General features: G+C 40.6%; 1 protein-coding gene and 1 long non-coding RNA gene across 8 annotated transcripts in view; one reads left to right on the top strand and one right to left on the bottom strand.

Moving 5' to 3' along the window:
• Positions 1 to 14,888, top strand: part of LOC308466307 — a 101,706-nt gene that overhangs the window by 82,926 nt on the left and 3,892 nt on the right. The window lies entirely within an intron of this gene.
• The window catches only part of PAX5 (paired box 5), a 253,791-nt gene continuing 249,691 nt past the window's right edge, over positions 10,789 to 14,888 (bottom strand). For all 4 annotated transcript variants that reach the window (XM_080986922.1, XM_080986919.1, XM_080986921.1 and 1 more), the window contains one exon: positions 10,789 to 11,107. In XM_080986922.1, the coding sequence (XP_080843048.1) occupies positions 11,031 to 11,107 (77 nt within the window). In that variant the 3' untranslated portion in view covers positions 10,789 to 11,030. The remainder of the gene's footprint in view (positions 11,108 to 14,888) is intronic.

Genomic DNA, 14,888 nt, shown 5'->3' with positions numbered 1-14,888 from the left:
GTTCAAAGGCAATTCAACTGTATTTTTATGTTTTTTTATTTGTTTTGTCTATTTTGTTGGTTTTCAAAAGTAAGCTTCTGAACAGCCATCAGAGACTTTGGTGAATACAATCGACATTTATTTCTTTGATGCTGGATACCCTTCATAAAGGGAGTTTGTCTTTGAAAAAAAATTAGCATTCACTCAGAAAGGAATCCATTTGCAATGTAACATGTTTCTGTGTTTTTAAAGGCCACTAGAAAGTGACAGACCAGGACAGTGTCTTTTCCAATACAGGTCTGAGCAAAACAAAAGAAAGAAGAGGTTTGTTCATGCATTATGTTTTTTGCAGGACTCGTTCCAGGGGAGAATTAGATTTATCCTTTATTAGTTGCCACCTGTTTACATTGGCCAGGATCCAAAGCACAGTGCAACTAGTTGCATGCCCCCAAGAAGGCTTTGGGCTTGTGTTTCTCAGGTAGCAGCCTCCAGTGTTTTATGGCAAGTCACTTTTGAAATGAAGGGGACTTTCAAAAGCTAATTGTGATATGGCATAGGCATCTGTTGTTGAAAACGGAAATGGTTTTAGCATCACATTGGACACAACTGAGCACTCAGGGACCCCTTATGTACCACTTCGGACCTCCACATTACACTTAGGTTTTCCATGACCTCCCTCATAGAGTTTCTTTCAGAGGTGAATTACCTCTATGAATTGTTTGGAGATAGACTTAAAGCTACTTTGCAGCAGGACAATAATTACCTCCCAATACAAAAACAAGGAATAAAAAAAAATGATGTGCATGCAAGTGCCCACCTGACTTAAGTTTGCCTTGCAAGGCAGGGTGAAAAAATCTCAAAGACTGGCAGTGTAATTGCAGACCTCACAAACACGCTGGAAAATCCAGGATTGTAATGGACTTTGGACCAATTCCAATAGGGATGTGTACGCATCCACACGAAGATGCAAACATTGGCCAACAAATGCTCTTTGTACTGTATTGGCTGTTATATTGAAACATGGAGTACACAGTGATATTGAAAGAGGGACAATGGGTTGGATCCAGAGTTTTCTCCCACCGGTGGTGGCATCCACTGAACCAGGTTTCACTCAGGATGTTCTTGCCAGCGGAAGAGATGAGAGGCATTTGTTTTTGGCCAATTTTCCCATCCCCCTGCCATTTCAGTGTCATCTCTCATGCTGTTCCAGAGAGTCCTCCAACCTTCCAGAGTAGATCTGAGGGGGCAAAGGGGACTGCAGGGGAAGGGAGAACCAGCAAAATCATATTCTGGAACTGCTTTTCCATTGGTGGGATTCCTCTGCTGAATCAGAAGCCTCCCATGGATGGAAGCAGCTTTTCTCTTCAGAAACCAAGTCTGGATACTGTCCAGCATGTAAAGATGGTCACATGATCTGACAGCCAAGCTAGCTGATGAATACTGATTTTAGACTCTGCATCATAGACTTATGGAGTGCTACTTTTAATGTAAATAAGTATATATGAAACTTTGGGTTGCGTCTACTGCTTCTGTCCCTTGGTGCTGTTATTATTGTTATTTCTGTTGTCTGGTCTTTGACTGTAATAAAGAGTAACTAAGCTATCCGACATTAATGATATTTCTGGTACTGTGCCTTGCATGGTGTATTTTGTTTGGCATTGTCATGTTGACACCAGTCATAAAATGATAGCATGTAGGATGGAACCAGATTTTACACACACACACACACACACACACACACACACACACACATTTCAGGTGTATTCTGGTATATACAGTGTAGCAATTAAAAGTTGACTATTGATTACTCAGAAAGTTTAGCTTGCCACATTCATAAATACAATAGTTGCAGCCTGAGCTGGAAAAAAATGTGTGATTTCATTTGTGAGCTTCCTCCCTGTTTCAATTCCAAGGAAAATGGAAATATGATGGAGTAAATATCAGACCATAAATGAGAAAATACATTGTCAGGCAGGTCCACAGATATGGTCTGTGGACCCCTTTATTCAGCACAGTTAATTTTAGTAGAGATATTTGAAATACTTCCTGCTGGTTTGGGGTAGACTAAAATCAGGGAATCCCCATACATTCAGAGACCTTAGAAACAGATAAAGTGACACAAGTCACTTTACTATTGAAAAACTAGAAATTTAATTTAATTTCCTTTGTCTAATGCTCCCATGCCCCAAAAGCCAACTTTTGTTCAGAACATAAAGTCTAAAAAAATTTAACCAATTTAATATTGAAAATTAATTTTATATCTATATATGTATAATACTGACAACAGAACACTCCAGAAGGAATTGAAACTTCAAATTCTAAAACTTCATAAAGTTTATCAAATTCAGTTTTCTACATACGAAGTTTATTCAACTAGAAATCTGCCAATATTTTTTAATAAAGGAGTCCTATCCTGGTTAAAATCTTCTAGAGAAGCTGTAAAAATATGATCGTATAAAGATACATTATATAAAGTTTACATTTTTCTCTCTGAGAAATAATATATTTAATGTAGCTCCACTGGAAAAAGCTTTGAGGTCGGGAAAGGGTATAGAAAAATTAAACCTCAAAAGAACTGGAGATGCTTCAGATAAGCATCCACTCTTTTTAGGGCTTATCAAAAGAGAGTCACACCTCCAGATCTTTTGAGAGTGACCGATCAATATTCAACAGATGTAAATGATTGGTTTCACTATCAAACCATGTACTTCCCAGTTAAAGCTGGAGGGACTCTCTCAGAGTAAGCAGTTTCAGGACTGGAGATATTTGCCACCAACTTTCCTTCCATAAACAATAGGACTCCTTTAATAATATTCTGGTTAAGCTTGGGACACTACTGTCCCTTGCAGAGTAAACACAGAAGGGCACTGAGTGCTAAGCCACCTGCAAAGTATCTCTAGAAGAAGAGAAATGTGTTCTCTTTTGCACCGTTAAGGCAGAGGATGCAGGACTTCTACTAAAACCCCAAACGTTTTCTGGATTTTAGTTGATATATATTGACCTATCTTCACTAATGTGAGTGTAGAATTGCTAGATAAAACAACAAAAGACCCTTGTGGCACCTGAAGAGCAAATAAATATATTGTGGGCATAAGCTTTTGTTGATTCTAGTCCATGAAAGCTTGTGCTTTAATAAATTAGCTAGTTTGTAAAGTACCACAAGACTCTGTTGTTTTTGCTAACAGCTAACACAGCTACCCCTTTGGATGAAAAAGTTCCTAAGGCCTTTTCAGCAGTCGAAAAGATGGTAATTAAAGCATTACCTTTGCAGCATGGAAACGGCTTCAGCATTGTCTAGTTCATAGGTGAACACTATGATCCATAGGGCACGATACAGTCCACTGCCATCACATTTTGCACAGCTCACACAAGGTGACAGCACCCTCAGCCAACTGACAAGTCATCCCCCCCCCCTTTAGTGCCCAGTGCCAGAAGTGAGGACCGTGATAGGACCACCTTTTCATGATGGCATTTTATTAGAGAGGAGAGTGCCTTTCCTCCTTCGCACCCAGCAAAAAGCAACCTTCAAGGCATTCTGAGTTGTGAGCTGGCTGCGCTGGTATCAGTATCAGTAGCACTGGAGCCAACCATTTTAGCCCTTGCTGTCCCACAGTGTTTCACGCATAATAGAACTGTGGGGGAACAGACCATGCTGAGGCAGCTTTCAAACTGGAAAGGTAAAGCTTGAATTGGATCTCAAGAGTATCTGTTGACCTGATAGTTAGCAATTGATAATATTTTTCCCCTCAATAAACTTGCTTCTATTGACAGAATAATAGACTGTTGTGAGCTGGTCCACATGCTTGCTTACTTGGGAATTTTGTGTACATGGTTGGGGCAATGAATGTGTGCCTCAACCACAAATTATTTTATTGTGGGAGCTGAAGTCCCCATGGCCCTTAGGAGTTGGCTCTTATGCATACATATACATCTGCTACCTGCAAGTCTTAATATCTGAAAAAGGTTAGATCCTAGGAATCTGTCAAAGATATATGCAAATGAATGCTTATTTGTTGTCCTGCTGTGTTTATGGGGTTGCAAGAGAGGCAAAGGGTTGAACGAGTAAATGTGGTGGTTCATCTGTCCTCATTGTGTTATCTTGCATTGCTGATTTTATCATATATTAATAAATATGATTGTCTAAACTGGCTGTGAGGAAACATAAAATGAATGTTGCATGGGCATGATGACAAGTTTTTTAAAAAAAAAATAGTATCATTGAAATATGTGTTGTGGAGATGTAATGAATAATTGTTTTTTCAGATGTTCATAAAGCCCAGTGGACATTGTAGAATTAAGGGTGGAGATGCGTATTCTTTCCTGAAGTACATGTATATCAATGGTAACCTTAGAAATTGCAGTGTACAATACATCCCTGAATGGGAACGGAGCTGCAGGCTGCTCTTGCTGAATATTCCCTCCAGCGTGTTCACCCTGCTTTTCTCATAAGCTCTGCTCCTGTACTTGTGAGGGACTTAGAACCTAGTCAATAGGTGATAGCAGAACCAGTAGTGTGGAATTTTCAAAGGCTGCATACATAAAGGTCTTCCTAATCTACCGCAAGCTGTTGAAAAGCTCCTAGTTGTGTTGGGGCACCATGCCAAATCAGATAATGCTTGAATGCTCCTTATCCTGCTTTGCCCCATCAACCTGCCAAGTATGTATGGCAACATCAAATACTCAGCAAGTAAAAAGCATTTTAACATGACCACACAGAATAAGTGAGGGTGTTTTTGGCTGCCTGCACCTAGGAAGAATAAAAGCTTGCCTCAGCTGACCCTCAGAAGCCACACATTTGTGGTAGAGGAAGAAAAGGTTCTTGGTTTGCTATCTTGAGGAGAGTGGCTGCCTTTGTGAGTTATGGACACTGTAAGCATTTGGTATGGCACTAAAAAGCGGACGTGAGAGCCTGTTGCAAGAACATTGCCTTCATTGTTAATCTATAGTTTCAAAGTAACCAATTTGGGCTAGAAATTGGTTAAAGCACCCCCATTTTTTGCTCTAACACCTTCCCAAGGAACACCTGCTCTTCAAAGTTGAATCTGAGGTTTAAATTGCCATTTGCTCAGATTCTGCTTTAAAGAGCAGGTTTTTTGCAGGGAAAGCGGGGGGGGGCAACTCAGTCACACAGCATTAAAGCGCAGACTAAGAGCAGGGCAAATGGAAAGTGTGGAAAAGATCTAATGGATGGTTTTTTTAGTGTGAAGCCAGCAGATCTAGGCCGTTCCACCCCATGTTAAAATTCCTGCCATTCCTGTAAATATCATAGTGTTATTTTTCACATTTGCAGACTGTACATTGTGTGTGTCCACTGAGAATGCCATGCAAAATCAAATCTACCTACACACAGAAGACTGGCACAAAGGGGACTGGTCAGTTTTTTATTTCAGTAAGACCAAAGGTGCAGGTGAGAAGCAAGAGTTTGCAGCAATCTGAGCCTTGCTTTGACCCCTCTGTACATAGTGGAAGGGCACCCACAATCCTCCAAAATTGTGGCCACAGCCTACCTGGAATTTGTGTCAGTCTCACAATCCAATCCTCTACATGCCTACTCAGAAGCATAGGTGCCAGCTCCCTGGGGCCCTGGGTGCCTGAGCACCCACAAAATTCTCCATGAATGGGGTGGGCACCCACAAATTTCGGTGCCAGGGCCAAGCATGCTGCATGTCACCCATGGCCCTGGGCACCCACAGTAGGGAGCAAGCCCTGGCGCTGATGCTCAGAAGTAGGTCTCATTAGGTTCAATGGCCCTTGCTCCCTGGGAAGTGGGTGTAGGATTGCAGTCTCAATCATACAGAAGGTCGCAATGAACTGTGTCTAGAAAAGCAATTTCTTAAAGCTTCTTGCAGCATACTTGGTATAAAGATAAACCAAATTTTGTATAACTCCTCTGGCCATACAGTTTGAATTGTTCAATTTAACTAGAAATAAAGAGTAGTTGGCTAAAGTTCTTCATGTGCTAAAATTCCAGATTACCTGTTCACACTCCCCCTCCCCTCCATTTTATCTTTTTTTAAAAGCACAGGTTAAGAGAACTTTTTAAGCTTATATATTGACTGCCCATTCAACTGAACTGTGTTTTGTTCCTGATTTTACCCCCGGGTAAAAAATACTATAATTTTTCACAAATAAAGGCTTAATGGTGCCAGCAAAATGAAGTATGGAGAAACATGGACTTTTAAAATAGCACCCAGTTGTTTCTGGTAGTAAAAGCTAACATTTGATGTACCACTTCCTAATTTTTTGAAATATTCTTAGAAATCAGGAAAAATAATTTCCCCTTCAGTTACAGATGAAATTCTTATTTTCAACCCTCTCCTTGCTTTCATACAAACACATTGAAAGTTAGGCCAAAATGTGTTTCTCTTGAGCTATGAAACTGAATGGTCACACATAGGTTTGTAAATCAATTTTCATTCCAGCTAGCAATGAGCATACTGAATCAGACAAACATCCAGGAATTGCCATGCAGGCTTTTGATACTGAAGATGTCACTAGTATTATGCAGTTAGACTTTTATTAAAATGTGTGTGCTTTTTATACTAAGGCCTCTTTAATTTTGTTACTGTAAATATTCTTGAATCCCTTTCATATATTATAGTTCTAAAATAGGGACCAATAGCAATAATGGAAATGAGGAATTGGACGATGAAAGTTTTATACATGCATCTTATTAGACAGCAAATAGAATATGGGAAATGCATGAGATATGGCTTTTGTTGGCATGCCTACCTCTGGAACACATCCCAGAGGTCCTCTTTGGGACTAGAAGGCATTACACAAAATCTCATCCATCTCACAGTTCTGCACCGTTCTTGTGAACTCCTGGAGGGCTTGAAGTTAATCTGCTGGTTATCTGTGTACTGTATATTTAGTTTGTATTACCAAGTAGCATTTTTTACATCGAAATGTTGAAATAAGAAATTCTGATATGATCAACAGAAAATGAAGTTTTTCTTCAATAGCTTATTTGAAGCAAAAGATGCAAAAGGGAGTTGCAATTTTACAGGCTAAGGGACAAATCAAAGTTTCAGTGGAGAAGCAGTTCTGGCAAACATGTAAAGAGCAGTAGTGGGAGAGTCTGATTTGAAGAAGAGAACAGCAGATGGGTGAGGGGGATGCTTAATCGTTCATCCATTATCTCTCTACTGCGCTTCTCTCCAATAGTAATATTTCCTCATAGCCACAGCTAACACCTGGAACTTTGACTGGGGAAAGGTGGCAGAAGGAGGCAAATCAGGAAAAACCTAGTGGATATGGGAAGGGCTAAGAACTTAACTCCCTGTGAAGTTCTCCCCCCGACACATTTTAGATAGTCAGCAAGGCCCCAGGATCCCAGTCAGACATCACATTTCATCTTAAAACAGGACTCAGAGCTGCTGTTCTTGGAAGTGATGGATTGCCTGAGAAGCAGTGCAAAAGCATGTGGTGCTGAGCATCACTTACAGGTCTACTCAAACAGAAGGAGATCCCATTGTATTGAATAGGGCTTTCTCCCAGGGAAGTGGATATAAGATTGCCTAATTGATGCAAAAACAAAACAAAGAAATTGAAATATTTGTACAGAAACAACACACATGTCAGGCAGCCACATGAAACATTCACTAACACCATTCAACCATTTATTCCATTGGCTTCTGTGAAAAAGGAGCTATTTCTTCCCTTGTAATTTTCCTTTCTTTAGATGGGCCATCACTGGGTCATTTTTTTTTATTTTTTTAAGAGGAATAAAATGACTGTTTTTTGAGTTAAGGGAATTTTATGGCACCACAGTTGATTGATGCTCATCTTTTCCACCATTTGTAAACTTCATTCTGTATGGATTGGGATGCATGGAACATTAAATAAAATGTCAAAGAACTATTAGTTCCTTTGGGGGGCAGTGTTGAAGATGAGAATCTACACACTTCATGGTGTAAAATGCATCCCTAATGAAATTATGGCAGCTTCAGATGATTTTATTTTTTCACTGTATGTAAGGTGCCTTGAGAAATGTGAGCAATTTAGGTATCCCCTAATGACATGACTTCCGTCACAGCCTAGTTTTAGAAAGCAGAATGCTGTAAACCTCATTCACACGTGTAACCGAAGTCCGAAAGGGAATCTGGTTGACAGGAAGGGGAGTGGAATGCTAAGAGAGGGAAGGAGTGCCAATTGGGAAGGTCAATTGTGGATTAGAGGAAGATGAGACAGACAGTGAGAGGAAGGGTACAATGAAATATATTTATAAGAGAGATAGGATAGTTGTAGAGACTCTAGAGCAGACACACTTAGGCAGGACGTTAGAATTACAACAACTGTGTAGATGTTACTTGCCTGCACTGGTGGGGGGGTCCTCAATTAAATAAAAGTTCAAGCTTCAGAACTTGAAAGGATGAATTCTGGTCTGGGTAGATTCTAATATAAACTATGCCTCTTGCCTGCTGCCTATCGTGCCATGGGTGATGGAGAAGAGTCCTCCTGCTGTCCAAGTCGGTAGGTCATGGTAACCGATATGTTTGAGAGAGGTCAGGACTAAGTGGAGTAGCCGAGGGACTGACCTTTAATGACAACCTGGGGAGAAACCTTGTGATGGACCCTGGGGGTGTCACAATGTGTTATGCTCATGAAGAGATTCAAATGATTAAAGGATCAGTAGTATGGTCACAATATTGGCTCTGCCTCTTAAGTTGTGCAGCTCTCTGGACACACACACACACACACATGTCCATGTATCAAGCAGGGATGTCTACATGAGAAAGCCCATGTGTGTGGACTTCAGAACATGTAACCTGATCATGTGGAAGAACCTGGCACTGTGAATCAGCTCTTAGTTGGATAGAAAAGGATAATGGTGCACATGTCAAGCACAGTTGCTAAGAACAGCCAACACTGCCACAACATTCGATTTGTGCACAGTGGTAGAACTTGCAGCAGTCAAAAACAGTAAACCTAAGTGATTAAGAGGCTTAACCAGTCCTTCTTCCATATCAGAAATCATAACTATTTTTATCAAGCTTTAGAAATTTTGTAAGAATGTTTGAGGAAGGGGCACAGCTCAGTAGTAGAGCACATGTGCAAATGGTCCTAAGTTCTTGAGGTAAATATGTCACATTTCCAGGGTGGATATACAAAGGCTCCCTGGAAGACTGCTGCCAATGTATACAATAGTGAGCAAAAGGAACCAGTGGCGAGGCGGTGATGGAAGGTAGTTTTCTAAGTTCTTAAGAAATAAGCAGATCCAGAGTGCAGGGGGGCCAGGTGAGAGGAACAGATTTGCACTAGGGTTTCAGGGGTTTTGTTGGGAGAGGGGTTGTTGTTGATATTAGCTTTTTGTATCTTTATTTTTATTTCTTTTTAGAGTTATGTGGAAAATGTTCAATTTGGTTGTTTACTTTTTGATTTGTTTTATTTATTGTTTGTTATGTTTGTAATTGTGGACGTTTTCATGTAAGCCTTGAGCATGGTTTTAACTATGGAAAGGTGGAATACAATAAAACGATTAATTAATTAATTAATTAATTAATGTAAAAGGGGCTCCAGTAGAGGTCTGTAACCTCCATGAGTTCTAGTTATCTTAAGATGTTTACACACAGGAGAAAATTTGATTTATTGTGTATTTACAGCTGAACCTATCAAATTTGCTGTCTCTCAACCAATATGTAAACCAAAACATAGCTATTCTTAGAAATTTGCACTAATCTGAATTTTGTGGTGTAGTTCTTCAATCAACGTTTACAAAAGTGCATTTTAGAGGGATGTGTGAATAAAAATGAATCTATTAGTGAAAATAATATACAGAAAATTGCTTGCAAACTGTGTATTAGTCAAAGCTGCATATAAAAATATGAAATTCACAGTAAAATAATGAATTTTTACATGTGTTTTTTTTTGAGGAAAAAAATTTGCTGCAAAATGTGGAGGACTAAATTTAATATTGGAGAAATTGAGAAAACCCAAACTGACAGATCCTTCCATCCCAACTCAACACCTAGACATTTGGGTCAGGGAGCTGAGCAACCTTGGACCACTGCCCCTTTATTAATGTGAAGGGAACTTTAGTGTAGCTTTCATAGTGGCCCCCAGTTACCACTGTTTAAGCAGTTTGGAAAAAGTACCACCTTAAATTTCTGCAATTGCAATATACATAAGGCTTTCGTTATATGGAATCTCTTCTGTAACATTTAGCTAAAGCTATAGCCAGTGTGTGTGTAACTTTGCTAGTAGTGACTGCAAATAAGCATAAATTAATATTCAGCAGTTAAAATGTCACTAATTGCCCATGTCTGTCATTTGCTCACATGTTCAATGCCAACATATGGTGCATATATGCCCACATGACCATCAGATTTGAATTATGTATCAAGAAAGAACAACAGCCCCAGAAATAGCCACAATGAATGTTAACCTGGTTCAAAGTTGGTTTAAAGCTTACTGAATTCTTGGAGTCAGTGCACCAGTATCAAAACACATTTTCCCACTGTATTTTAAACTCCTCTTTTGTCCTTTGTTGCTGTTTATGCTATACCACTCCATAGTAACACAAAGAAGTAAGTTATTTACATTGGTGCTTTGTCATTTGAGCAGACCATTTTTTCTCCTTTAATGCCCTCTCCCTAAAATAAACTTCAACCCATACAGTCCATGTTGAATCACGCAACATTAAAGAGAGACATTCAATGGAGGACTGCTCAACATTTAGAACTGCTTTGGTTCCCCTGACATGGTCAGGAGAACAGAGAACCAGCTAGTTAGTCCAGAAGCAAGAAGACTGTGCGTATCACATGGCTACTGCATCTTGCAAACCACAGGGAATGTCAGCAAAACTGATTCTTTGTTTGCTCTGTTTTTTTATGGGAGATTCAGTTAAGGTCACTAGAATTTCAATGATTAAAAACAGTAATAAGCGGTTCACCTAGCTGAAAGAATAACATTCCAATTGTTGCATGGGTTCATGCAGGGTATTTTCTCTTATCCATCCTTGTAGTCCGATTTCTGCAGTTACATGCTAGGTGGTTCCAGTTGTGTCATCCGGCGTAATGTGTTTAATAAGTGCTTCTTGGTTCCATGTGTCAGTGGCGGTCATAAGCGGCAGCGGCTGCTGGAGGTGCTGCTCCTCGGGCCGCAGCGCTGTAATAGTAAGGAGAGCCTAGAAGAGAAGAGATGCCATGGTGTAAATCACAAATCTTCAGAGGTGTTACTCATCACCAAGCAAATGAAGGAGTTAGAGAAAGAGTAACAAAGCCATCCTCCTCAGTGTCTTGTCCAGCACCTAACATATTACTTAGTCCATGTTTCTCAGATCAGAGTGTAAACACAAGGTGCCAGGAAAACCTACAGGATAATACAGACAACTGTAGCATATACCCAGGTGACTCAAGTTGCACATCAGTAGTCCACACTTGTCCCTAGAGCAGCTTGCATACCTACTCAGAGTGAGTGGGTTGATTTAAATTAGTGATAGGCCAACTATCCCTGTTACCATGGCTGTGACCGGGCACACCCAATTTTTTTTAAAAAAAGGGAGGCAGAAGGGAACAGATAGAGGGCAGGCAGGGGGGAAATGCTGGAACGGATCTTCAGCCTCTGCCTGCTGCAGATCCATTCCAGCCTTTTTCTTCTGCCTGCTTCTGGCTCTGTCATTGTCTGAGCTACTTTCACTACCTTTTGCTAACACCCGGTAAGCGCGGTCTCACTCACTAGAAGAAACAATCTGTTTTGGTCAACTTGGGTTAGCTCATTATATGATTAAAGATAAAGATCATGAAAATTGACAGTATATTTGTACATGCCTAGTTATCACTACAGCAAATAAATTGTATTTTTAATCTCATTTTTAAGTTAGCGTTTTTAAAGTAATGTTTAGATGTCAATTTGAAAAAAAGTTTTAGTTTATTTAGTTTGATTGGGGAATAAAAAAAATAGGATGCAATGCTGCTAGCATTTTAGGGGGCTTTTTGGTCCAATGGGCTCCTGGCCAGTTCCCTCAGGCTGTGCCTTTTTGTTTGGGCATTGCCTTCTGTCTGTGACTGCATTTCAGGTTACACTGAGAAGCTCTAAGGTGGATCATTGGGCTTAGGGGACAGCAGATTCAACTTAACAGCTGCCCCATCCCTAGTTTGTGCCTGCTTTTTATGATGAAGGCATATATCAGCAGGCCTTGGTTATTTATTTTGGAATGTGTTAAGCAATGGCATTGTTCAGCATGGTGCAGCAGCAAAATGAGCAAAGCATGTGTGATTGCCTCACCAGGAGCCCACACGCTCACACATTCCTTTTAAACCCTGGTTTTGCCTTGCATGATATCTGAACTAGGCCATGGTCAAACAGAAAACAAACAAGTTCCGATAGTCTGGTACAGATTCATAAGATCAAGGTAACAGTGAATCACACAGAAATACCCTGTATGTTTTTGTTCAAGTAAACAGAACAAGAATGTGAACTAAAAGAGGGTACCTTTGCTTAGGAAGTACTTGATAGAAAGCCTGCCCTGATGCACTAGTTTTCCAAATGCAATGAGATTTTTGCATGAAAGTGAATTCAAAATACACCATCCTGGGACACCTATATCACATGCTTTTTTTCTGAACAATAAATTGTCCATATGAAGCCGACAATAAACATGGGAGTTAGATCTGGCAGCTTAATAAATCTCTCACAACAGAAGCGAAAGATGTTGTAGGGAGCATGATAATAGTTCCACAGTCTTTTTTTAAAATGACTCAAACTTTCTCAGAAGCCTGTTTTCAAATCAAAACATATACATCTTCTCCATACTGTAAAAGCAATGAAATTGCTAACCAGCAAACCTTCCCTATTGTAGAGGACTCTACTGACAGTTTTAAAGGACGAGAAACAGGGAGAAATCAATACTATAGTGACAGACATCATGGAGAAGTCACAAAGTTCAAGACATGTGTAAGGGACCAATATTTCAAACAGATGAGCTTGTGAAAGGAGACTAGAGGCACCGTTGCACGGCACTGATGAAAAAGACTTTCTATATAATACTTAAGGGGAGGCAATTGGCACATATTTCAAAACAGGAAAGACCTTTCATCAGACGGCATGCTTGCCACAGTAGGGGCAAGAGTAAATAAGTAACGTCTTTCCAAGCATTCCTTGAGAATATCTGTAATAAACTGATCTGTGTTCATTGAGAACGTTCTGAGGTTTCCCTGGATGAACTGCAACCTCAGAAACCAATGCAGCAATACACTTGCTGCAGAATGTGTGCTACAAAAGCAATAAGGTTCCTGTTGCAGAAGCTTATGCAACATTATATTTCATAGTTTTTTTAAGCAGCCACCACACTATGTTGCAATGTTTGCCATATTTTGAACCTTATGGTTCTGACCCCCCCCCTTAATCTTTTTGTTTGTTTGAAGTATTTTTGCATGGCCTTTCAGGTCATACAGCACTCTCAAGATGCTTCACATCATAAAATAAAAGTATAAAATGCAAATTTAACAATAACAATTCAGTCTTTTTAAAAAAAAAAAAAAATAACAGCAGTTAAGTTAAAACCCCAGAGCAGTCTTTAATTAATTGTTTCAAAGTGGATGCAGGCAGCCAGGTCTTTAGAGGAGACCTAACAGAGCCACACAACCCACACCCATTCCCAAGGTAACATATCCACCAGGTCAACAAGGTTGTTTCTGTTGGAATTCTGCCTGGGTCAGAGGAATGTGCCACAAGCAGGCACCGGCAGATATTCCTGTCGACCTCCCCGCGTCTCCCAACCTCTGCTGATAAGCAGGCGAGGTCCAGCGATTCTTCTCAGATGTATGAGAGGAACACACCGTTCTTCCTCTCTCCCCTTTGGTGTCCCCAGGGAGGGGAAAGAAGCAGACAGAAAGCTATTTACATCATTTATTTCTGCCTCTTACATCAGTACAGAGAATCATGTCTGCACTCAACAACAGCAAGGAGAAAACTCCTCCCAAGTACATCCAGTACGGGTCATATGACACACACACACACTGAGCTAACATCCGGTGCTCAGTGCAGAATGGACTGCCCCTTTGTTCCCATGGCAACAGTCACAAACATCCTGTCTGGCTTTCCAGCCACAAGCAGCTGGCTGAGCTGCTGGAGCCTTTGCTTGCTGCAGCATTGGTGCTTTATGGTAACAGTTTCTCTACCAGATCAGAAACCAGACACTGGCCAATAGTTGTCCAAAATTTGTTTGCTTTTTAAACATGGGTCTAACCAGGAGCAGTCAGCAGGATATGGCTCACCTGACATGTAGCCTGTGTCACTGCTTCTTATCGGGAAATTGAATGGAGTGGGGAGGTGGTGTGCAAGTACTTTGGTGGAACCAATTCAATGCTTCCACCGGTATGTTTGCACTGAATCAAATACACTGCCACTTTGCCCCTTCCCCTCTAGCTCCTAGAGTAGCAACACAAGCAGCAGGAAGTCAGGTGAGTGCCACTGAGTCTAACTGCTTCCTCTTTGAGGGTAGGGGGCACTACACTCAAAAAAGCATTAACTACTTCTGAGGTTCATGTGGTGAGTCCTAACCTGACAGATTAATTTTTAAAATAACCACGAAGGGCAGGGTTCTCTAGGACAGGTTGTAGTTCTCAAACCTCCAAGAATTGTTTTGCATGTCATCAAACTGTGCAGATTTATCTGCTGCTGAAATCTATCCAAGGCAACATGATTAAATGGGACCCTAGCTGCATCCCTCCCTGGCTGGAAAACAGCGTTATCTGGGGTCAGAAGAAATGTGAGTAATTTTTATCTTTAAAATGTAAAACAAATCCATCAGTCTCCAAGGACCACAACTGCTTTCCCACCTCTGCAGGTATGTCAGTGGACAAAAGCAGTGGTGGTTCGTGCTCATGGGGACTGGCAATGCAGGTGGCAGGTGGGGTCTGGCTGGCTGCAGACTGGGGTTGGTGGGACAATGCTCCATTCACTCG

The sequence above is a fragment of the Podarcis pityusensis genome, assembly GCF_964106645.2.
Source record: "Podarcis pityusensis genome assembly, chromosome: 17".
NCBI lineage: Eukaryota > Metazoa > Chordata > Lepidosauria > Squamata > Lacertidae > Podarcis > Podarcis pityusensis.
This window is presented reverse-complemented; position numbering and strand designations above follow the sequence as displayed.